The 25,168-nt window shown below is 43.7% G+C and overlaps 1 protein-coding gene across 4 annotated transcripts in view; it reads left to right on the top strand.

Moving 5' to 3' along the window:
* Nucleotides 1-20,468, top strand: part of FHOD3 (formin homology 2 domain containing 3) — a 309,925-nt gene extending 289,457 nt beyond the window's left edge. For all 4 annotated transcript variants that reach the window (XM_066626842.1, XM_066626844.1, XM_066626843.1 and 1 more), the window contains 2 exons: nucleotides 12,258-12,419; nucleotides 17,342-20,468. In XM_066626842.1, coding sequence (XP_066482939.1) covers nucleotides 12,258-12,419; nucleotides 17,342-17,424 — 245 coding nt within the window. In that variant the 3' untranslated portion in view covers nucleotides 17,425-20,468. The remainder of the gene's footprint in view (nucleotides 1-12,257; nucleotides 12,420-17,341) is intronic.
* Nucleotides 20,469-25,168: the final 4,700 nt, after the last annotated feature.

The raw sequence follows: 25,168 nt of genomic DNA, 5'->3' as shown, positions 1-25,168 counted from the left end.
TATCTGGCAATCTTTGCCTTTCCATCATTCATGTGTCCCATGATTCTGTCTGTCAACATTTGTTGATGTTCAGTTAAATCCTGGTCATTTACTTCTTCAACAATTGATTGGTCAAGTTTTATGTCCACATTTAAGTTATTATTTTCAGAAAATGATTCCTCTTAACAATTTAACATGTGGTTCGGTCAGGCTTTTCAACCATTTCTTTAATTTCTTGCAATTTCAGTTCAGTGAAAATTTTGGTCCTTAGGATAAAGTGTTGTTGGTCCATGATGCACTGCTCAAAGTTTTGACTCTCTGGGTTCCTTTGGATTCAAAATTCCATCATAAGTTTTTGAAAGCCCCTCTCAGAGGGGTCGGTCTTGTAATAGCAAAATATAATTTCACAGTTTCAGTTGGCTGCCCACTCTTTTAGTTTATTATTGGCCAGTTGATCATCAGTGGCTGGCTCCACTGTCCCCTGTTGCCCACTTGTCACCAGGTGTCGAAGTGGCCCAACACCTGACACAGTCGTTGTTGACCTGGGCTGTGACTGACTCGGTATGGGAGTCTTCTTTTTTGTACCCATCATAAGATGGTGGGGTGTGGGTGTTTTCTCTGGCCCCTCAGCTTCAACCATTCTGGTTTGGGTGACCCTGTTGGTAGAATACAGTACCGCCAGCATAGTCAGAAGCATCATCGGGGCACACAAGCCAGCACACCACTACAAGGCAGCCCCCATGTGCCATATTACTACTACTACTACTACTACTACTACTACTACTACTACTACTACTACTACTACTACTATTGCATTTGCATGTCACCTATCTCACTGGCTCTCACAACACACTGTGAGAGTCTTAAAGACTCAAGCTGGTTCACTTTATTTCAATTGAGATTTTGCAATAATTGTTCTGTGAGCACTCGTAGACCCTTCACTTCCAGATGGAACCCTTCATGGTGTGGTCATCATATCTGGCATCTAGTTATGCCTTCCAAGCTTTTAGCAGAAGCAGCTTCAGGTAGGCCAAGCTGTTAATCATTCTTTCTCTGGAAGAATGTTAACATTCTTAACAGAGTGGGTAAGCCCCACCCACTGCAGGAGGCAGGGCCGTACTTGCTTGGTGTCTCTTCGATAGGGGGGCAGTATCCCAGCCCAATTCGATCCTGCCTCCCATAAGGATAGGTTGGGTCTTGCAGAGCTCCATGGAGCTCAGTATTTAGAAAAAACTTTTTCTCCTCCCTTCTCTCTCCTCATCTATCTCTCCTCCTGACCTTCCTTGATTGCCTCCCCTTCCCTCCATGACCCTGCTCATAGCGAGTAGGAAGGCAGTGGGACCAGGAGTCTGCAACGCCATGTGACCAGACTGACTCAGAGCGGCCAAGTCGGCAGGCCCCATTGTGGCGGAGGCTTGCCATGCCTCACATGCAACTGCCAGGGAAGACTAGCCAGCAACAGGAGCCAAGTCAGAGAAGTCAGCGGCTTTCATGGCGAATTCCTCCCTGGATGCTTTGCAACTCAGTGCCAGGGTGATGGGGGCAAATGTAGCTGCCAGGTGCAACCTTTGGCTCCGTAATTAAGGTGGGGACTCTGGGTCCCAGACTAGACTTGTGGGGGTTCTTTTGGGGGGCATTAAGTTGTTCGGATCAGCCTTAGAACCTTTACTTAGAGAAAGCAAGGACAAACGTAAGGTTCTCCTCTTGAGGAAGAAAGAGCAGACTAAGGGAAAATCTACTAATTTTCATTTCTTCAAACCTAGCACCCCCAGACACAAGCAAGCCCAGCAGAGGATGAGATTCAGATGTACCAGCACCCATCTGTTCCCCAGAAATAGGAACTCCAACAACAGAGGGGCAGTGCCCGCCAAGTCCCCCAAGGAGTCTAGAGGGGCATGACGCCAGTTCAGGAGCTGCCCCTTGCCATATTGGGGGCACCTCCTTGGCTTCACAGATTACTGGCGGGCTACCACCTCTGACATCTGGGTGATCAGGGCAGTATCAAAGGTTATGCCTTAGAATTCGTCAAACCTCTCTGCAACAGTTTTTGGCATGTTCCTGTCTCCAGGAATCCCCTCGAACACCAACAAAAGCTCCAGGCAATGCAGCACCCCTGGGCATCTGGGCTATAGAGCCAGTTACCTGGGGACAAAGGGGTAAGGGGGTTTATTCAGTATTCTTTCTTGTTCCAAAGAAGAACAAGGATATGAGAACTGTTCTAGACTTAAAATGGCTGAACCACTTCCTGGCCAAGAAGAAGACCTGGAGACCTGGTCAAAATGGAGACCTAGAGATTCATCATGGCAGTTCTGGAGCTGGGAGACTTCTTGACAGCCATAGACGTATCGGAAGTCTACTTGCATGTGCCTATCTTGCCACAATATTGCAAGTACCTCCGTTTCTGCTAAGAGCAAAGTCACTTCCAGTACAGGGCCCTCCCCTTTGGACTCACGGCAGTGCTCCTAGGTCTTCACCAAGATCCTGGTGGCCCTCATAGCATCCCTGAGGCAACAGGGAGTAGCCCTGTTCTCGTACTTGGATGATGTTCTGATAAAGTCAACATGAAGGGCCTAAGCAACAAGAGACCTTCAAACTTCATCCAGGCTCTGCATCGGCATGGTTTTGTCATCATTAAGAAGAAGAGCTCCATGGTTCCGCAATAGCTGGAACATCTTGGCCTCTTTGTAGACACAAAAGCTTTTCACATCTGTCTCTCTCAGGACCAGCAGAGGGCTCTGGAGTCACTCCTTCTGAAAACAAGCACTGATGGAGCTGGCCTCCCTATTGGGCCTGATGGTCTTGTGCCATGATGTGGTAGCATGGTCCTTCTTTCACCTGTGCCTGCTTAAGTTCTTGCTGGGCCCCTTCCTCCATCTTATTGAGAGCTTTTCCAGGGAATCAGCCTAGAGCTTCCCTCTCAAATCATTGTCACCACAGATGCAAGCCTCATCAGTTGGGGAGGCCATGCCAGGAACAACCTGACTCCAAGGGCTATGGAACCAAGAGGAATACAGCATAAACTGGCTCAAGCTCAGGGCCATTTGGCTGACTCTGACAAAGTTCAGAGCCCATGTCCTGGTCCCACGTCCTGGTGCGGACAGACAACATGACCGCAAAGGCTTATGTAAACCAGCAGAGAGGCACCTGATCAAGAAGCCTGATGCAGGAAGCTTCTCTGCTGTTTCAGTGCATGAAGCTCATCTGGCCTCCTTATAAGCGGAATACCTGGTGGGAGCATCCAACTTGGCGGCAGATTGGCTCAGTTGTCAATCTCTCAACAAAGCGGAATGGCTTCTGCACCCAGAGGTCTTTGCAAAGATATCCAAGCAATTCAGCATGCCGGTCCTAGACCTCTTTGCAACCAGGTAAAATGCCCAAACCAAGAGATTCTTCATATGGTTCCTCTCCCCGGAGGCAGAGGGAGTGGATGCCATTCAGACCCAGTGGTGACCCAGGTTTCTCTATGCCTTTCCTCCTCTTCCTCTGCTCCCACTCCCTCTTTGGAGGATCAGACAATTCTGGGTGAAGATTGTCCTAGTAGCCCCAAACTGGCCACGGTGGCCCTGGATCCCGGGGATCATGATGTTAGTGTCAGGACAAGAGTGGACCCCTCTAGGCTGGACCTTCTAAGTCAGGGACCTCTTCTACATCCCAGACCAGACGTTCCACCTGGCATTTGAGCGGGAAGAACTTATGAAGCAGGGATATATGGAGAAGGTCCTGGATACCTTCTTGGCATCCAGAAAAACTTCTACAAGCAGGGTTTACGGCTCTACTTTGAGAACCTTTTGTCACTGGTACACAGAGAGAGGGGTGGCGGCCACCAAACCAAACACATCCTGGCGTTTCTCTAGAGTGGGTTGGGAAAAGGCCTCAGCACCAGTACCTTGAAGAGGCAGACGGCTGCTCTCAATAGTATTTTGGGGGTGGGGAGAAGCTGACACATTTCCACTAATCCCCATGTGAAAGGTTTTCTCAGGGGGGTAGCTCTCTTGAATCCCCAACCCCTGGCAAGGTCATCCCTGAAGGAGCTAACTCTAAAGACTCTTTTTCTGGTGGCTATCACCTCCACCATGCAGGTATCCAAGTTAGGGTCTCTGTCAGTCGACCCCAACTTACATGTTTTCCACAGGGATAAAGTTGTCCTTGGCCAGATCCATCCTTCTTGCTGGAGGTAAACACCTTGTTCCATTGCTCACAGGATCTAGTACTGCCCTCTTTCTGCATTATTCCAGTCCACCCCAAGGAGAAGGCCTGGCATTCCCTGGATTTGTGCAGGGCTCTGTACTATTATACCAAGAGAACTAAGGATCACAAGAGGACAGACTCCTTTTTTGTGTCTTTCGTGTGGTCAAATCCTGGCAAGAGGGCACCAGTGGCCTCTCTTTCTCTAAGTGGTTGAAAGTGGCAGTTCAGGAGGCCTACAAGGCTTCCTAGAAGGACCCTCCACAGGTAATTTCAGTTCACTGTATCAGGGGGGTGGCCTCCTAGAACAAGATTTGCAAGGCAACCACTTGGGCCTCTTCCAACTCCTTCACAAGGCATTAAAAGATTGATGTAGCAGACTTAGTGGAGGCGGCTTTTGGCAGGAGGGTCCTGCAGAGGGTGGTGCCTCAGTGAAGACCACCATCGCCCAGCCCTACCTGGCTAATACGTCACTCTGGTATATCCCACTCTGTTAAGAATGCCCCCCTTCTCTCTTCCAGAGAAAAATGGAATTCCTAACCTGGGAATGTCCTATCCTTGGAAGAGGAAGGGGGCATTCTGCCCACCACTATGGGCCACGGCAGTCCCTCCACAGTTCTTGGGGGTTGGTTTCTGCATTACTGGCTAGGCTGCCATTGTCTCCTGAGGCCAGGATCCCCTTCTCTGCCTCTCACTCAACTCGCCCCACTCAGGGCAACTCTGTTATCTATTTTTCTCTCTTTTGTCTGCTTGTTCAGAGCCGCCTAGCTACCCATCTCTTTGCAGCAGCAGGCTGTAGCAGCATGGGGCCTGCATTTGGCAAGTCAATGGGGGAAGGATCTCAACCACAGCTTCTCAGTTCCAGACTGGGCTGGGATGCCCCCCCACCAGAGGAGGAGACACCAAGCAAGTCCGGCTCTGCCTCCTGCAGTGGGAGAGGCATACCCACTCTGTTAAGACTGCCCCCTTCTTCTTCCAAGAATAGGAATTCCATTTTTCTTGGAAGCTGACTCTTCATACTCCTCCGCATTCCTGCAGCATCGCTTGTGAGTCCATCACCCTCTCACAGTGAGATCACAGTAACAGTGACTCTTCCTGGCTCTGTCATCTCACAACAGCTTTGTTAGCTTTTTTCAGTCTCCCATCTCAAATTCAACCAGGACCACTCCTGCTTAGCATTCTTCAGGCATCCTTCAGCTCAACCACCAGACCATGCATTATATCCTAATAAGTAATTAAAGGGCAGCACAATTCTACCTTGCGCTGGAACAGGCAGGTCAGTGGGCCTGTGTTGTATCCAGTAGAGGTTTGGGGCTGACTGCAGGCCAGCCCAGGGCAAGAGCAAAAAAATAAATCAGTGGTGCAAATCCAAGCAGCCCAGTGCTGGCCCAAACTGCCTGGGAACGGGGCTAGGATCCAGCATAAGTGCTGGATGCTGAGCCCACCTCCCACTCCATACCTGCCCATGGAGCCATTTGCTGCCCGCCCTCTCCCTGCCCCAAAATGCCTCCCTCATGCTTCCTCCCCACCATCCCCATGCCTCCCAGATCCCTGCGCTGGCCAGGTTTGGCCAGTGCAAATTCACTCTGCACTGAGACCCACGTCAGTGCAGGGTTCATGTTTCTCTCCTGAGAGGGTGCGAAAGTGCTTTACAGCACTTTTGCGACACTCATCGGCCAGTGCAAGGGACTTGCACCGGCCAAGTGGATGCTTTGGATGGCACCCTTAATTATTTAATAATAAACCAATGGACCAATGGACACCTGTGAGCAAAATCCAGCAGGGTGTTCTTGGCCCCTTGTTCTGCCAGGGATAAGTGCCAGCCACACTGGTACTGTCAGTCCCAGGTTAAGCCTTTCCAATGGATGTGCAAGTTACAAAAGTAATGATAGCAGGACTGTCCAAGCTTACTAAGCAAAGCCAGCTCTACGTTATAAACAACTAGAGGCAATTAGGGCAGTGGTTCCCAAGCCATGGCACACTCATAGAGCGCTGCGTGGCTTCTTCTTCCCAGCTCACATAGCCAAGCTTCTTCCCAGCTTACATCATAGTGTCCCCAAAACAGGATGCCATGGACCAGGGGTCTCCAAACTCTGGCCCGGGGGCCAGATGTGGCCCACAGAGAGCCTCTGTCCAGCCAGCCTCTAATCCCCTGAGAGCCTCTGGCCCAGTTGACTTCCATGTTGACCAAACACAACCAGAGCTATGCTTGTGGGGTGGAGGAATGGGGGTCCATTTAAGTGTGTGCTTTATTTCTTGGGCTGTGTTGGTGCTTGGAGAAATCCTGGACATTTGAACCCATTCATTCATCTAAGTTCCATCTCTAATGTATGTATTTAAATTTTATATTTAATATTTTTCCCCGGCCCTCGACAGTGTGACAGATATTTGATGTGGCCCTTTGGCCGAAAAGTTTAGAGACCCCTGCCATGGACAATGGGTGCCATGGCAGCGATAAGTTTGAAAACCACTGCATTAGGGTGAAGAATTCCCATTCATCAGATAGAAAAAGGACAGAAACATTTGGTCAAAAATGCCCCCCTTTTGTTGATTTCATGAACAACACATGCAACAAGAACAATGTTACTGGAATGTTACTTTATTATGAAATTAAATTATGATTGCTGTCTAACTGTGATCGTCTTATATAATTTATAGGGAAGGGGTAAGATGGCAGTGAGTCAGCAGCTCATCTTCTGAGCTCCTCTCATTAATTTACATTTGCAGCTTAGTAATTTTTAGCCTAGCCTTCAGATAAGCTTTGTAATAACGCATTTTAGAGAATTAGTTACTCAGCCTTAACTGGAAGGAATATGTCTAAAAGAAAGAAAAGACAGCGAATAACAAGTGACTCCCCAAGTTCTTCCAGCAAGGCACCAAAACAACTTTGCCCGGAGGAGGTATTAGCTGGGAACAAGTCAATAGATATGCTTGTTTGGGCTCTGAGCCTGTGACTGAGGGAGTTAGAGATAACAGGTCAGGGCCCAACCCTATCCAACTTTCCAGCCCCGGTGCAGCCGCAATGCAGCCCCAAGGTAAGGCAACAAATGTTCCCATACCTTGAGGAGGCCTGTGGGACTGCCTCCCCACCACAGGATGCAGTACACACCCCATTGGCACGGCCGCACCAGTGCTGGAAAATTGGATAGGATTGGGCCCTCAATAGATAAGGCTTCTGAAAACAATAATGTTTCTTAGGTGCCTCATATAAATTCCCCAAAGACAGGACTACCAAAGGAGAGAACGAATGAAATAATGATAGCCTACAGACACCCATTCTCTGGAATGAATGATGACTTTAGTAATTCTTCCTTCCTATCATTGCTGGTTGAGCACTGCATAGCTTCTGGCTTGTTAATTAATTAATGCTGTGTTTCAAAAACTTCGTCAAATCTCCTACCAGCGTGACTTGCTGCAGGATCATTTTAATACAATAGATTGTTTTATGAAAATTTCATGCTCCTCAAAACAAACTCAGTCAGGGACTAAGAATAACTCTTTAGGATCCTATTCTGTAAGTGGAAAAAGTAACAAAGACCACTCGAGTTAGCAGTTTTACTTCAAACTCATGTTGTTTCCAACCTAATCAAGTTATTATGGAAATTGGAAACTCTCTAGTTAACAGGAACAGATGGAATATTTGTCGTGCAGTAATTACTTCCCTGAGCAAATTAATTCGGATGCAACCCCCAAAAGTAGATCAAGATAAGGTCTATTGGTTTACTGATGTACCTCATAAGAAAAGGGTGCATTTAACATTTGCATCTCTTACAATCCCTCTGACTTTATTAAGGATGAGGAAATTCTTGACTTCCTTAAGAATAAGCCCAAGGAGGGTGTTTGCAAAGGAGAAACAGAGTCCAATCCTGAGCTCCCAGGGTGCGCGGCTGCAGCGGCACCAAAAACGGCCGCCACCGCATCCTGCATACCTCAGGCAGCTGCGGGCAGCACCTCGGGAGAGGGGGATTTTTGTCCCCTTCCCTGGGTAAGAGAAGTAGCCCCACAATGGGGCTACTCAATTCACAAAGGAAGAGCCTTCGTGTCGGGTGGCAAGCCCCATACGATGGCTCAGGATCCAGTAGAGCATTGCTCCACCAGTCCTGCCTCCCTCCCTCCCTCCCCACTCCCTCCCCCTGGCACTCCTCCCTCCACCCTCTCCCTGCCTCTTGTCTCCCCGTCATGCCTCCTCCCCGCCCTCTCCCCGCCTCTGCACACCTGCCCTCTCCCTGGAACACCTCCTCCCCGCCTCCCCCCACACTTCTGCTTACGTTACCGTGGCTCAGTGGTCCGTGCATCTGCTGAGCAGCGGAGCTTGGGTGCCCGCCTCACGCTAGTCCAGCACCAGGAGGCACTGGGCTACCACCAGTGCTCGCCCAGCGGTAAGCCTCACAAACGTGCTTTATGGCACATTTGCAACAGTGCGCACCACAAGATTCCTGTAGTAGTGAGCAAACAAATCATCAGTGCAGTGAACTAAGTGGAGATTTAAATAATGGAGATCTGGGCAAACTTATGATCTTGACTCACCATTTATGAAACAATTTGGACAACTGGATTAATTCCATAGATCTGATGGCCCATAGGCTTATTAATAAGGAGATCAGGAAATACACTACAACTGATTCTTCAAACATTCTGGCAAGCTGTGAGTCATTACAAAACAACCCTCCATTGAGGCTGATAGGTGACAGGACAGCCAATAGAATTAACTCTCATGATCCAGCCTCTGATTGTTTTAATGGATCAGCTCCTAGAGACACTATTGAAGCCTTTTTGTTAAACCTTGACCCGAAAAAGGAGGAAATAATCAACGGAATAGTGATAGCCACAAAAAGACTTCCTTACCCTAAACAACAGAGTGTTGTAAAATGTGTTGGAGAAGGTCAGAGAAGAATTACTCAAGAACATTGACGAGATGAGGTTGGAAGAGGAAGGATGGTCCAAAGAAATATCTCGTCTGCAAGATCCCCTAACAAATGCCCGAACATTTATGATGGATTTTATAGCCCTTATTAATCCCTTGCAATCAGATTACACTTTGAAGGAAGCTCCAGAACAACACCAATTTTTGCACTCTATGCCTGTTGTTATGTTGGAAAGAGATGCTGAAGCAATCATCACTGAGTCAAGTAATAATTCTACTGATAAGAAAACAACAAATGTAGAATTACCCATCAACACATTACTGGACCAACTGGAGTCTGACGGGCTCGTCATTAATCGAAATGCCATACAAACCATTAAGGATTTACCCCAGGAAGGACGAAAAAAATTATTGATGCTTAGCTGATGCTAAAGCAATTTTTTTTGAATACTCCACCCCATGACAACCTTCAGGATTTTTTGCGTTCAGAGGTAGAAACTTCTCTTTTAGATACTGGCTCAAATTGATGCCAAATTACAATTGATCACATGTGTACCAACAGGCCAGTTAAGTTACTTTCTTGGAATGTAGCAAGGTGGACGACCAAGTTAAGGGATGGCGATTTCCTCAAAACACTCAAGGAGAATGACATAATTTGTTTGCAGGAGACGTGGATGTCCTCCCTTATTACATTAGAGGGCTATTCAGTCTTTGAACTTCCAGCTAAACCTCATACAAAATCTAAACTTCATACTAAAGGAAGACCACTTGGTGGTCTTGTTATTTAATTCGATCTGCTTTTCAAGCCCAACTGGTATTTTTAGCAAAGAGCCCTTGTAATGTACTAGCAGTCAAGTTATCCTTCATGGAACAAGATGTTATTCTCATTAATGTTTATGTCTCTCCTTCCCAATCCAAGTGTGTAAGGGAAGAGCGATGGGGTTTTTTGAATCAGGTCACTGAAATTTTAACCTTTCAATCTTCTCGTGCCTGGCTTTTGGTGACAGGTGACATGTATACAAGGATTGGACAAGACTTTCAAAGTGCTTTTGATTTTGTTATTGACTCTGACTTTCGCTGCTTCCATTTAAGTAGTAGGTGCTTCAGGGACATGTTATGTAATAAGCCTGGCCTCCTCTTGGTCCAATTTTGTACGCGCTGGGGTCTGACGTGGCTAAATGGACTGTCAGAATTTAGAGGCTCAGGGGATTTTACTTTCATTTCTTCCCAAGGATGCAGTGTGATTGATTGTATCTTAGTCCCCAGGCCACTATTACCGTTAGTTGAAAAATTTCCTGTTGGTCAACCGGGTTTGTGATCACTTACCCCTATCTTGCCATCTCCTTTCTTTACCCTTTGGCCAGCAGAGTCAGTCCTCAGACTCTGTTCAGACCCTTGAGGTTCGTCAACCTTTATTAGCACATTATGAAGGCATTATAGGTAAATTGTTGTCCCTTCTCCGATCAGAATATTTTCTTTTTAAAAGATCAGAACTACAGTTTTTCTCATCCACAAATGATTTGGTTTATAATTATGAAGTCTTAATAGATGAGCTGCTAACTTCTCTATGGAGCATAATGTTACCCAAGAACACCAAATCAACCTGGGCTGGATAGAATTCTTCAGATAACTCAACCTACCTTCTGACAGCGGTGGTCCTTAAAGTTTACCAGAAACTTAGGGAAACAGGGAGCAAGGATATACTAGTCAGGTATCTTGAGCTACAACGACAGTTGTGTATAGTGGTGGCTCAAGCACAACAGAAGTTAAATTTAGCTAGGTGGGAAGCTATGTGCAGAGCTATTAACGATCATAACAACAAAAAATTTTGGGACTTGGTTGGGGATTTTTCATCAGTTTGCCCCAAGCATTTCTCCTATTTCACCCTTAACATGGGCTAATTTTTATAGGTCACTGAGGAGCAACATCGTTTGCAGTATAGAATTCAGAACACCTCAAATAATGGGCAGGATTGGCCTCCAGTCTCTTCTAGTGAAATCCTAGAGTTAATAGCCCAACTTAAGCCCAAGAAGGTGGCAGGCCCTGATTCAATTTTTCCTGAATTTTTTAGGGCAGACCCAGAACAGTGGGCTCCCACTCTTGCCAACTCTTTTCACTACAGTTGACACTACTGGCAAAATACCTGACATCTAGAAGAAATCAATAATAATTGATTATAACCTCTGCTAACTGAGTAAGAGGCACTTTTTCAAGTGGGTGCTCCTCTTTTTTAGCAGGGGAAGAGTAACTGGGCCGCCTCACCCCAGCAGTGTCTTTTCTAGTGGCTGTCTGCTGGTGTTCTTTTTGCATCTTTTTAGATTGTGAGCCCTTTTGGGACAGGGAGCCATTAGTTGTTTGATTTTTCTCTGTAAACCACTTTGTGAACTTTTTGTTGAAAAGCAGTATATAAATATTGTTAATAATAATAATAATAATAATAATAATAATAATAATAATAATAATAATAATTCCTATCTTTAAAAACAGTGACAAAAATTCCCCAAATTGTTATCGGCCAATCAGTCTACTTTCAATCCTGGGGAAAATCTGTTCCCCGCTGTATTTTGGACTGCCTTGGGCAGCTGATTTTGGTAGTAATTATTTAAACTTTCTAACGAAACCCCAGGAATGTAGAGCGTTTTCCCTAGCCAGATTCATTGCTTTCCCCTCAAATGAGATGAAAGCCAGGTTCAGTGCTCAACAATCTAAAGTACGTCATTATATTTCAGGTTCTTTTGAGACACTTCCTCATATTTACTAAATTGTGATTGTTACTCTGATTTACGGAGCTATTATTTATACTCCTTTTTTAATGGATCTGAAATTGTCACGATTAGACAGTTATTAACTGGCAGGAATGAGACTTTATCAATCAATATAGCAAAGTACCTTTATTGTATTTATACAATAATTGTCTCAAGATGTCGAGTCTAATTAATGTATGATATGGATATTTTTTTGATTAATACTCTGGTTTTACTGTTCAGGGCAATAAAGATCTTTGACTTGATTTGATATAATTTATGATATATATTCTGTATGTTGTGATACTATGTGTGTTGATGATTGAGCACTCCAATTATTCAGTGGGAAAGGTGGAATATAAATTGCTAAAATATTCATAATGTCATAGAATCTATGTGCTGTTCTATGTTTTGTATATTAGGTTAGAAATAATAGCACAATTTACAATATAAAATCATGAAATATTGTGCTTTCCATTTTCCAGGCCACACTGGTTCATGGAACACTGGCAATGATGATTCACCTAATGCCACTGATGACGCAGCAGATGAGATAATGGAACGCATTGTCAAATCTGCCACACAAGGACGAAGTCAGCGAGCAGTGCCTAGAGAAAGGAAGCGATCAAGAGCAAACAGGAAATCATGTAAGTTCAATTGATGAACCAGTAAGAAAACCTGGTAAAAATGTCTAAGATTTTTATAATTCCCTTTCAAAAGATCAGAAACACGTTCAAGTTTGGTCTTAAGCACCATGTTTTCATTTTTGATGTTTGCTAAATTTGGTAGCTGATTCTATGGAGGTTTTGGAGTGAGAATAAGGCCGCAATCCTAACCAACTTTCCAGCACTGACATAAGGGCAATGCAACTCCGAGGTAAGGAAACAAACATTGCCTTACCTTGAGGAGGCCTCCACGACTGCCCCCCAACTGCAGGATGCAGCACCTGCCCCACTGGCACAGCTATGCCAGTGCTGGAAAGTTGGTTAGGATTGTGCCCTAAGTTATATGGACAAATTTTGACATTCATTTGACGTTTCATGTTCTGAAAACCTTGACGCACAAGGGTATATAGCAGCAAATAGACATAGCTTTCATAGCTCACTTTACCAGATGGAGTAAAGTCAAGAAACACCAGAACTATCCAAGGCTCTTATTCATGTTGTATCATTTCTTTTGTCTCAAATCAGTAAGGTCATCTTTGGTAAGATCTGCTTCATTGAAGCTGTCTATGACAGCAAGGACAGGATTACAAATCCACATTTCAATTTTAAGCTTTTCCAAGCAAAAGTAATTTTCAAAAGAGTTCTGCAGTGTTTCCAAGTGTCACCAGATTTCTACCTGCATAGAAATTGAAAAGGCTTTGTCACTCTCCACTCCAGCGTATAGAAGTGCTTCCAGTGCTTCTAGCATTGGAAAGCTTGCGTAGTTGTCCACCTGCAAACGCCTGCCTTTTGGCAGCTTGGCCAAAAGAGCTTATCATTTCTCAGCAGTCTCTATAATGGTGACTGCAGAGCCATGAATTGAAAGATTTTCATGTGACCAGAAATATCCACCAAGTAAGCCAAGCTGTGAATGAACAAACCAAGCCATGAGTAGTACTCTTGAAAACTGTTTTGAGAACTGATGGATGCTACATATCTCGGAGCCTCTTTCTAACTTAGAGGAGTTGGGCATGTTCATTTTGGTGAAGAGATGGTTGTGACATAACTATCTATAAATATCTGAGGTGCTGTCATGTGGGAGAGGGAGCAGATTTGTTCTTCAGGACTCTGGAAGGTAAGACTAGGACAAATTAGTTTAAATTACAAGATTTTGTAATTTTGTTGTAATTATATCAACTGGATTTAATTTTGAGATTTTGTTTACATGTTAGGTAGCACTGAATTGTTCAGCAATGGGACAGTCTGCCTTGGAAGGTAGCACACTCTCCATCAATGGAGGTCTTTAAGCAGAGGATGAATAGCCATCTATTGAGGATACTGTAGTTGTGGGTAGTCTGCATTGGCAGCAGTTGGACTTGATGATCTTATAGATCCTTTCCAACTCTATGATTCTGTGGGTGGACTTCCTTTTGCTCTCAAAAAAAGTGAAACTTCTGCCTAAGTTTCAATCAAATGCTTCAAATGCTTCTGGAAAGCCAGCAAATGTCTGTGCAGTAAAGAACTTCATATTCTGATCCTTTTTCTTGACAAAATCTCTTGGAAAAGCAGTGATTCTAGGCTCTGGGTCTGATGAAGCTGATGGCTTTCATGGTAGTAGACGAAACTTCTCTCAGGATTGGTAGCAGAGTCTTTGATGCCAATATATACCCATGTAGAAAACAATGGGTCACAATGATGTTTGGATCTTCTTTCCTCACCAAAGCAGCAAAACCAGATGTGTTGTCAAGCATCACAGGTGCTTTATCTGTACACAGAATAGCAAGATTTTTCTTTCAGTCAAAGTTTTGCTTGGCAAAGAAAATTTTAGCCACTTTGACGATGTTGACAGCCCTTGTAGTTTCCAAAAGCGGCTTACAAAATAGAAATTCTTCTTGATGGCATAACCATACACATAGTGGACAAAAAAAAGGAACTGGCTGCTCTGAGAAACATCAATAATTTTGTCCAGTTGCATATTGAAGTGAAATGGTGCAGCATGATCTGCTTCAGAATATTAGAAGAAACGTCAGAGATTCTGGAGTGGATGACACTATCTGAACTGCTTCAATTTTGTTCCTCTGCTGCAAGCCACTAACCAGCTAGAGATCATTTCCAGGGCACATGGCTTCACAAAGAACTCTCCAATCACGTGTGGCTTCTTTTGCTTGGTATTTAGACAAGGGTTTTGTGTTGGGGCAAATCCAGATTTTGATGAAGTTCCAGTCTTTTCAAACATTGGCTTTTTCTCATGAAAAAGATCCACACTGTCTGATCTGTTTTCTAGATTAGCAGACATAAAGTGCTTCTTCAGCTTTGTTGGCTTCATGCTTCTATTGGCAAGAACCTTCCCACACAAGAAGCACTGCACCTTTTGTGTCCCATCACGTTCGGCAATGAAAGTAAAACCAAAGAACCCTAAGTAAAACCCTAACCCTAACCCTAAGCTTTGTCCTACTTTGACATTTTCCATTTTAAACTAGGCCTTTAAAAAAAAAAAAGCAAGCATCTTTTTTACATATGTGATGTAATTTATATGGAAAGCAATAACAAATGGTCAAAAATGAAATTAATAAACTTAAGCCATCTGCATGTATAGCAAATAACTGAGGCATGGTTTTCACTAAATCTGCAGAATTGCCAGATCAGCTACTGGTGACACACCAACTTGTTATATTATGCCACAAATACATACTCTTTTCTTGCCTACCTAATATTGAAAACCCACAAGTATTAAACGATATTGCAGTAACTTGTCTGGAACAAAAACAAATGTAATGAAAAAACTAAATTTTTAACTTTAAAAGACTAGATTTATAACTTAAAACTCACCAAAACCTGATGTAATAATAAAAGGCAGGGTATACTTTCTTTAATTCTGATCAAAAGTAATTAAATTATGTTTATTCATAACATGCCCACAATGACAAGTGTCAATGTTGACATAGACAATGATGACCTGACTTTGTACAGTAGCATTCCCATGACACCCTACACTTCTTTGGAATGAAACGCTACCTGACCATCCAAGCTGGCCACTGGCATTGGGTGGATATGGTGATTGACTAATAATGCATAAAAATCAGAATACCCCTCTATGGAGAATGGGCTGTGTTGGACTTCCCATGAACATTGTCGTGGACATCCTTTGGATGTTCCCATTGACATTTGCATGGACTGGGAAAGGCTGCACCAGCATTACTGGGAGGGCATGGCCTGGATGGGCTTAGGATGTGATGGATGTCATGCTGGCATTGCTGTACTGTCATTGTGGCATCCAAATATGGTTGGTCCATTAGTAATTTCTCTCCCCTTAAATTGCAGTCCTCAACATACTGCTAAAGTCGATGGGACATATTTCTAAGCAAATTTGTGCTGTCAGTAACTTTTTTCCCTAAGCCCAAAAGTCCCAAGCACTTCAGTTTGTTTTATAGGGAAAGTGCTTCAAAGTTAGGGTTGAAAATTACCCTGGAGGTCATTTAGTCCAACTTACTGCTTAGTTCAGGCAGAATGAAAGCAGTTAATGAAAACAGAGGGGCTTGCCAGCGGTACTTTGAATGTGGTTTACATATAGTGGCATGTATGTGTAACTAGCCGCATATCTTTTTCTGGATATCTCCACTTGAGCATAAAGCTAAACATAGCCACTGAGCACGCAATCCTAACCCCTTATGTCAGTGCTTTCCAGCACTGGCATAGCAGTGCCAATGGGACCTGTGCTGCATCCTGCAGTTGGGTGTCACTCATGGAGTCCTCCTCAAAGTAAGGCAATGTTTGTTTCCTTACCTCAGAGCTGCATTGCCCTTAGGTCAGTGATGGAAAGCACTGACATAAGGGGTTAGGATTGTGCCCTCCGTGACTCAAAACAAAACAACCCCTGAAGAACAAGGAAAGGGTTGCTGGATTCAAAATTCGTCTAATCCTATATTCTGTTTCTCACAGTGGCTTACCAGCTGTCTCTGGGAAGTAAGAATGAAAGGCATACTTCTCTCCCATGTACCATTGCATCTGGTATCCAGTGACATAGTACCTCTGAACCTGGAGGTAGTGCATAGCCACCATGATGAGTAACCATTGAAACATGTCATCTTTGAATTCTCTAATAAAGTCATCCAAGCTAGGCCATCACCTTGGGGGCAATGAACTCCACAGAATCTGGCTTTGGTGTCCAACTCCACTCCATGTCACACCAGTTATTAGAAATCTGACATTTGGGGGGAGACTCATTACTTTTATTTCAATCCTAAGTATATTTACTTGGAAACAAAATACGATACATTTGTCGTAGTTGTGCTTATAGTCTGTAGTAGGTTATATTTAATGTAGTGGTTCCCAAACTGTGGGTCGGGACCCACTGGTGGGCCATTACCTGATTTTTGGTGGGTCGCCAGAGGGTGATGGAAAGATCAGATAAAAATCAGATACTGTAGCTGCTAATTATTTCAGACAGCTCAGCTCTTGCAGTTTGCAAGCATGTGTAAATACAGGAAGATGAATGTTGAGAATCTTTTTTCTTGCTATTATTAATAAATAAAAAATACATTATTTCTTTCTAGATCTCCTTTTTTAAAAACCTAGGTGAGTCCCAATACAGTGCCATTTTTAAAAAGTGCTAAAAAGTTTGGAAACCACTGGTTTAATGTATGGATTCAGTTTTCATTTAATTGGAGAGCCAGAGTGGTTTGGGAGGCAGACTTAGATCTGGATGATCCAGGTTTAAATCCCCCCGCAGTCACAAAGCTTCCTGGGTGACCTTCGGCTAATCACTTTGTCTCAGCCTCACCTATCTCACAGGGTTGTTGTGAGGACAAGGAGGGGAGCAGCTGTGTAAACTGCCCTGAGCTCTTTGGAGGAAGGGCGGTATAAAAATGTGAAAAATAAAATAAATAAATTTGTCATCCTTTTCTTTCTGTTTTCTGACTACACAGTAAGGAGGACACTAAAGAGTGGATTGACACCAGAAGAAGCCAAAGCACTGGGTCTAATTGGCACTTCAGAGATGCAAGTGTGATGATAGCATCCAAGTCTGTTACAAGAAGAACCTCTCTCTCTCTCTCTCTCTCTCTCTCTCTCTCTCTCTCTCTCTCTCTCTCTCTCTCTCTCACACACACACACACACACACACACACACACGCACGCAAACAGTCAAATGCAGACACTGCTGATAGCCATTCAGTTTAGCATTTTTCTTCTTGATTCATCTCCTGTTTTACTGTGTGTTTCATCTGCTGCTCACCATTCAAATTCCTTTTGAGATTATTGAAGCTAGTAAAAAAAATAGATAATGTAAAAGATTAAAACAAAAAAAATATGTAACTGATTACTACCAAAACAAGGTGAATGATTGATTTGGAAATTACATGCTTGTTCTTTCATGCTGCATCAATGTGGTCTTAGAGAAAGTTTACCTAGGTTACCTTGGATGTGTAAGAGGTGTTTATGTTCATTTTCCTTGTGGCCTGTTGTAGTAATTGTAAAATACTATGTTTCATCAGTTCAAGGGACAATTTTTTAAACAGGCAAAGGTATGTTACTTTAACTTTTCTAAGGACAACTAAAGACAACACTGTTAAACAAAAATGCACCATTATTTTGCTTGTTGCACCAAAGAATGTAAAAATGTATGTCCATTTGTGTGTGCATACTATCTGAGCACTGTAGATACTCGCCTACAGGACAAGAAATTTCTGCCAGTGAATCGAGCTTAGATAATCACCTTGCCTTACCTCTGAGCTTGCTCAGAGAGCAGAGCTTTTCAACTTCAGAGAAGTTGCTTTTCAAAGCAACATTGCTTTTCAAGCTGCACCAGAGAGCAATGCAAAGATAGAGGACCATTAATTCCCAAGGCAACCCCTGGAAAGCTCCAGCCAAAGTTAAACCTTTTCACTGCTCCTGAGACTTCTATTGAGACTTCCATTGTAATGAAGCAAGCCTCCTTCTCTAAGTTTAGCAGAACCTGCTACAGCCTCATTCCATTTTGCAAATGCTTGCATTTTGCAGAGGTCTGTTTTTTTACACACCAGGATGTAATCCTTGTTTCCATTTGAAACAAAGTCCCAAAGTTCTGTACACCATTACTTAAGAATAACACCCATGGAAAGCAATGGGTCTACTTCTGAGTAAATAAGGTTGCAACTATGTGCAGCTGCATTTCCAGTAATTCCTGGTTGCTTTTCTCTCTGCTGTGAATTGAATTGCACACTCCCAGTTACGTGTTATAAGTTGTATGTTGAGCCTCTTGCTTAACACACCAGGCACCTTAAAGAAGGATTTGATTCATGGTTCTCCTGCAGTGGTTCCCAACCTTTTTCACTTGCATACCCCTTGGCAGCCCATTTCCATAAATTGTACCCCTCATATTAGCTAAATGTTTGTAATTAACATTAATATAAGCCCTCATCTCCTCCATATGAAAACCTAAATTTGTGTATTCATCACAGTATGTTCTCTTTTTGTCTGAAGAACGGAAGACTCTGCCTTTGCACTGTTTTGCACCAGAAGTGCCCTGAGAAATTCTTGGTGATTGATCACTTTCCTTATTATGTTTCAGCTTTTTTACTGTGCTGGTTTTCAATCACTGATTTATACATGAATTGATCACCAACAATTAGCTATTGGTGGGGCTTTCACAGCCAGGTAGCTACCTCCCTTCCTGCCTTGCAGGCCCAGCAAGGCACTCTGGAGCACTGCTTGCCTTTTGATGCAATTATTCAATTCTTTTTCAAACACCGCTAAAGGGTCTGTCGATTGCCCCTGTGGGTACACTTGCCCCAGGTTGGGAACCACTGTTCTACTGGTATGTTGTTTACAGTGCACGTACTCTGATAGTGTTTACAAAAAGGTTGTGAAGATCAGAGTTTAAAAAGTTAAAGAATAAAAATGTATCTTATGATCTTTTACTGTATTTTTAATAAATTAGAGACTGTACAGTTCTTAGGTAACAATTACTGGTAGATTATTTTTCAGGATCTAGCCTCAGGTAAAATCAGACAAAATTATAGTCAGACACCCCCCCTAAGTTTAACACCCGACTTGTCCGAGGATCATAGAAAATTCCATGATTTTGGCTCAAAAAAACCATGCCCTCAACTTATCTGTGAGATTGACTTACAAGCGAGTATCTGCAGTATGTCTCAGTGTGTCCACACACACATATACATATATGCCTTCAGAGCACAGGTGCCTTCAACTTTAATCCTGTCCTGCAAGAAGGGAAGTTCTTTTTACAGAAATTTGTTGATTTCCTGTGAAATTTCACTAGGCTGTTTTGGTACTGGGGGCATCTCACAAAATGTACCTGTACGTTTTATGTAATACCATGCATGCATATAGATAGCACAGAGTACCTCCTATCACTCACCTCTAGAGATGAATGTATGTATAAATACTAGTAGTATGACAATTAGCCAGAGACAAAAGATGTTTTGCTGCCAAAATCAAGAACTTTTGTGCACATGTATGGCCCCATTAGACTGTTTTCCTAATCCTATGTGACAGAGCTTAATAGTATCAACCGCACTTAAGTGCTCCTTACTCTTACTTAGGCCCAAATCCTAACAAACATTACTGCATTGACACAGCATCCTGCAATTAGGTGGCAGTCACAGAGCCCTTCTCAAGTTAAGGAAATATTTGTTCCCTTACCTCAGACCTACATTTCCTTTACCTTGGTGCTGGAAAGTTGGTTAGGATTGTGCTCTTAATTACTTGGGACTTCCTCAAAAAGTCCTTTTCAGTTCCCACAATCACAAACTATGAAGACACAATTGCTGCACAACCGCAGTGGTCATTTTATGATAATGGAACTTGCTTCCGCTGTCACAAATGGCTATCCATGACATGGAAACTGTGCACAACATGGAAACCATCCCCTATCCCCCACATGATGGAGGACCCAATCCTATACAGTGCCCACACTGTTGCAAATGTGCTGTAAGGCACATTTGCAGGCCCTAGAGCTTGTGGAGCATCGGTGCTAGACCAGCACTGGCCAGCGCTGGGCTAGTGCCGGAGTTCTGCTGCTTGGCGGTCACGTGGACCACCAAGCAGCGGAGAGAGGGGTTGGGGCTTGGGGGGAGTGGGGAGGACCCGTTCTGGGGTGGCGGGAGGTGGGTGGAGAGCGGGGAGAGGGTGGGGAGGAAGTGTGCAGGGGAAAGGAAGCGTGTCAAGAGGGAAGCAGGACCAGTGGAGCTTTGCTTCACTCGATCCTGAGCCTCCATTTTGGGCCACCAGCCCGACACGGAGGCTCAAAATCCTCACCAACCTTTGGGTCAACATAGAATTGAGTAGCCCCATTGCAGGGCTACTTGGCTTACCCAGGGGAAAGTCCCCTTCTCCCGAGGAGCCACCGGCACTACTTGCGGAGTGCGCAGGATGCAGTGGCAGCCATTTTCAGTGTCACTGCAGTCCTGGGCGCCAGAAGCGCAGGATTGGGCTGAGAGTTATTTAAATACCCATTGTCTTCCTTTCTCAAGTCAAGGGTTTGCAGCTTAAAGAATGCATTTGAGAAAACTTTCTTAAGAAAACGTATCCATGATTTACATCAAGATGTTTTACTTTCATGAGAAACATGACCATCATGGAAAATTTGAAGAATCATGCTCATTCAGTGTCTCCCATTTAATGGAATGGAATAATAGGATGTTAGCATTGAAAGTCATCTACTCCAATACCCTGCTTAGTGCAGGCAGCTACAACAGCATTTCATGGGGACCAGTATGAAAGGAAGTTTTTTCATACTAAAACATTCCTCTAAGCTATTGGTACTATAGAAGGTATAGTGATAAACTGATGGATTGAGCTTTGTGTCAGCCAGTTGCCTGGAACTAGTCAGGCACTTTGCTTGAGATCTTTCATTCCATAAAAATATTGCAAGTATTGTGGAGGATTGCAGTCACAAATGTTCTTTAGGAAGCTAAATAGTAAACCATGCAACAGTAAGAAAGTAGTGTGAGGAATTCCATCAGTTCTCTTGCTCAAAGGTTGGCTTTTGTCCTGTAAGTTGCTGTTAACTTGGACTTATGCCTCTTTGGAGGTGTTCGTTTTTCATATGAGTCTGTCAGCTACTGTAGGGCTCCTGGGCAATGTGTTTTCCCTCTTTTTGATTTATTGTTTTGTTGCACTGAAATCCTATACAGATTGAGGTGGGAGTAAATCCCATTGAGAAGTCAGTGGTCCTTGTTTCTGAGTAGGCATGCCTAGGCTTGTGCTGTTAGTGCCTCTGCAATGACATGAGAAGTAATTTTTTTAAATAAATCCAATCAGGCTAGTGGCTAGAGAGAAAAATAAGGGTTAGAAAAGTGAAGGGAATGAAATTAGTTTCATCAACCTTTTATTTATTTCAAGAGAATAAAATTAGTCTATGGCATTAGAATTTCTAAATCCTAGCCATCATTTTCCCACTTCTCCTGTGCACAGAGCACAAAATTATCACAAGTTTCCAAAATTATGTGGAAAAAGGCCCAAAACATAATTGATGCCTGGTTACTAGGGCACACAATCAGATGTTTACATTTAGTACACTTCTTTTTGCAGAAGAAAAACGCATGGTAATATTTTATAAAACTAGATTATATATTGGTTATAAAGCACTAATAGTGTTATTTAAAAAAAACACTACATATTAAACTCTTGCACACATTTATCCATCTGCAACTTCAGTTTTGCAATTTCTATAAGAATCTTAACCTAAGAACTGACTTGCTAGGGTAATGTGTATTAGGATTGGAAAACAGTGTGTCACAGTTCAGAATAGTAGGTATGAATACTAACAAACTTTATTTTTCATCAACAATTGAGAGAGACTTGACAGTGGAGACTTCATTCATGTGGAATATTTGTAAAATATGCTAAAACATGTAGAATACATTGAGATACTTCATGCATGTACAACATTTTCTCATTTTTTTGTTGAATGTAGCATTCACGTAGCCTTACATTTGTTGCATTCAAGACCTGTAGAAAACCTATAGAAAAGACCTCAAGAAAGCCTCTTTTATACATGGTAACAAAAGAATTTACAGTTAATTCCTTCCTTCAAAAAAGTTGTCAGCTTCCTCTGTTTCAGTTACCAGTAGCAAGTAAAACACATTAAAATACCTTTATGACTTTATAAGTTCCTTTATAAAAATCAATCAATCAATCAAATACCTTTATAAAAATCAATGCAATTGCTCCACAAATTGTTTTCTAGTTTGCAGTCATGGCTGGGACCCAAACAGCTACTTCAGCTCATGCATGATGCTTGCACTAACATAGTGAGGTGAATTGGTTGTTTTTATTTTCTTTGAGTATTTTACCCCGCCCCAAAGCACAATCTTTTTTGGGAGGGTCCATTGGCATTCCCAGAAGGGGGCAAAGTGCTAAGTTTCACAAGGCACTTCAATGCACCCTGTAAGCTGCCCCTCCTTCTCATCATCAGAGCCATCCCAAGCAACAACATGGAGACCTCTGCATTGTCTCAATGCTTGGTATGTTTCCACCAGTGAGGGGAAGGGGCAGCTTACAGGGCACGTTGAGGAACCTTAGAAACTTAGGACTTTACCCCCCCTCTGGGAATTCCATTGGGGGATCGTCTTCAGGGATCAGAGGAAAGGACACATCTCCTTGCCCCAGGATTATAGAGTCACACCCTAACAAAATTTCTTTGTGCTGATACAGGACCACTAGTAAGACTTTTGCTGTATTTTCTGGGGAACACCTGCAGTCTGGAGGTCACCTCGGGGTTAAGGGACATTTGTCTACTCAGATCTGCACCTGCTAGTTCACTGGTACAAGTCCGAATGAACCCATATTGGCAAATCTCACCTGTGAAGGGGGAAAGGGTGCATCCTGGGATAATTCTCCCCATTGCCATCCTCCCCCTGCTCCTCTGCTATCTGGTGCAGGCCTTGTTTGCTCTGGTGTGTGGTGTTCCTTACAGGTCGGCCAGGCCGGTGTAGATCTTCCTTCCAGCACTTTTAATTCCTACACTGTCACAAAGTGCTTTATAGCACTTTTGTGACAGCCTGCACCGGCAGAGCACACGGTTCACTAGCACAAGGTGACCTTAGGATTGTGCCATCATTTTTATGGTTCTTCAGAACTTGGCAGTTTATTACAAGAAATTAGTTTTGCCCAGAAGGTACAGTCCTTGTCCTCTGGGATTGGCAGGCTGCCTCGTGTGCTCTTCATATAACGACTCTTCTTGTCTATACCCAGGAAGGGCAGCTACACCCCCCAATACCCAATACAAGGGAGCCCATGCAATGGTGTTGTTTGAGTTTTTAACATACTGTTATGGCTACAAGTGTTGTGGCCACACTGCATCTCAAGCAGTAACCCCCTTACAAGGCTCTGCCCCCCCCCCACACACACACACAAGGCAAAGGTGAATAGCGGTGTACATGACTCATTTGAGGAGAAGCGCTTACCTTAGCACTTATTCTCCTCAGCTTTACTTGCCTTCGCCAATCTGGGCTCGGTGATGCCGCACCCACTTTGCCCATTCTTGGACTAGTCTGAGATCAGTTGGTAGCTTTGGGGCCAGCTGTGAATTTTTTTGCCCCTCACCTGATTGGCCATTGGTGATGGTTTTTTTCCCCACCTTCCCCAGACTATCTCCCCAGTGGTGGTCCAGTCAGTTGGTCACTTCTAGCAAGCTTTGTGTGGGGCTGGGACTTAGAGTAGGGATTTGGTATGCATCCAAAGGTATGCAAGGGCCAGAGGGAGGAGCCAGTACCAATCTTCAGATACTGTCTGACTTGGGGATATTGGTTGGCAACCCTTAAGAACTGAATTGCAAAATCCATCCTAAATGGTTTCAGGCTTGGGATGAGCTGAGTAATTTGGCTGACTTGACAACTTGCCAGTGACCCACTGATGGGGTTGATGGGGAAACCAGAGGTTGGCATGAGCCAATTTCTGGTTGGAGCCAGCATGCTAAATGCCCAATGGGCATATCTGTCTCCTTGTGTGTCTCCCTCAGGGTAGGTACCCGAAGTAATGGGGGGAACAGCTCCCTAATTCAGTATCTCCTGCAGAATTTGGTTTGTACTATATAATCAATAAAGTGCCCAGTGGATACCAAACAACATCTTGTCTTTTGTGGTCTGTGGTGGGTGCTCTTGCAAACTCCGATTCTGCTATGCTGCATATTTTGATAGGACTCTGCAACTGGAGTACTCATACATCTGCCCAATGTTATAGTATTCCTTTGATAAAAACTGGACACTAGCATGACTGATTTCTTTGATAATGACTTTGATATCAGTAGTTCCCAAGCTTTTTAGCATCGGGGCCCACCTTAAAAAAGGTTCACTTAACCAGCCGTTCAAGCCACTGTGGCTATGATGATGATTGAATAGCAGTGCTCCACCCAAGTAGCACGTTGTTTAACCCTGGATGCACATAGCCTAATCTGCAGTTTTCCGAGCCACCAAAAATTGGGTTGCGACCCAGTGGTGCTTCAAAAAGAATATGATTGTTTCCAGGCTTTCAAAGTGAGCAACATCCAAGTTAATCCTGTTCTCCAAACTGAAGGATAATGGTCAGTGGCAATAGCGAACACAGTGGTTACCAGGATATACAGCAGAAAGAAGCATGTTTTAAAATATAATTGCACAAAGAGACATACCTTTTTCACTCAACACTGTGTTGTAAGTTTCAACAGTCACATAATAGATTCCAGATGTTGTGTAACAAGGGAATCTCTATGTCCACTGAACCCTGCATGTCATTGTTCTCCAATCATCAGTGAGCCCTCCCAAACAGAAAAT

This window comes from Tiliqua scincoides, chromosome 5 (assembly GCF_035046505.1).
Source record: "Tiliqua scincoides isolate rTilSci1 chromosome 5, rTilSci1.hap2, whole genome shotgun sequence".
NCBI classification, from domain to species: domain Eukaryota; kingdom Metazoa; phylum Chordata; class Lepidosauria; order Squamata; family Scincidae; genus Tiliqua; species Tiliqua scincoides.
This window is presented reverse-complemented; position numbering and strand designations above follow the sequence as displayed.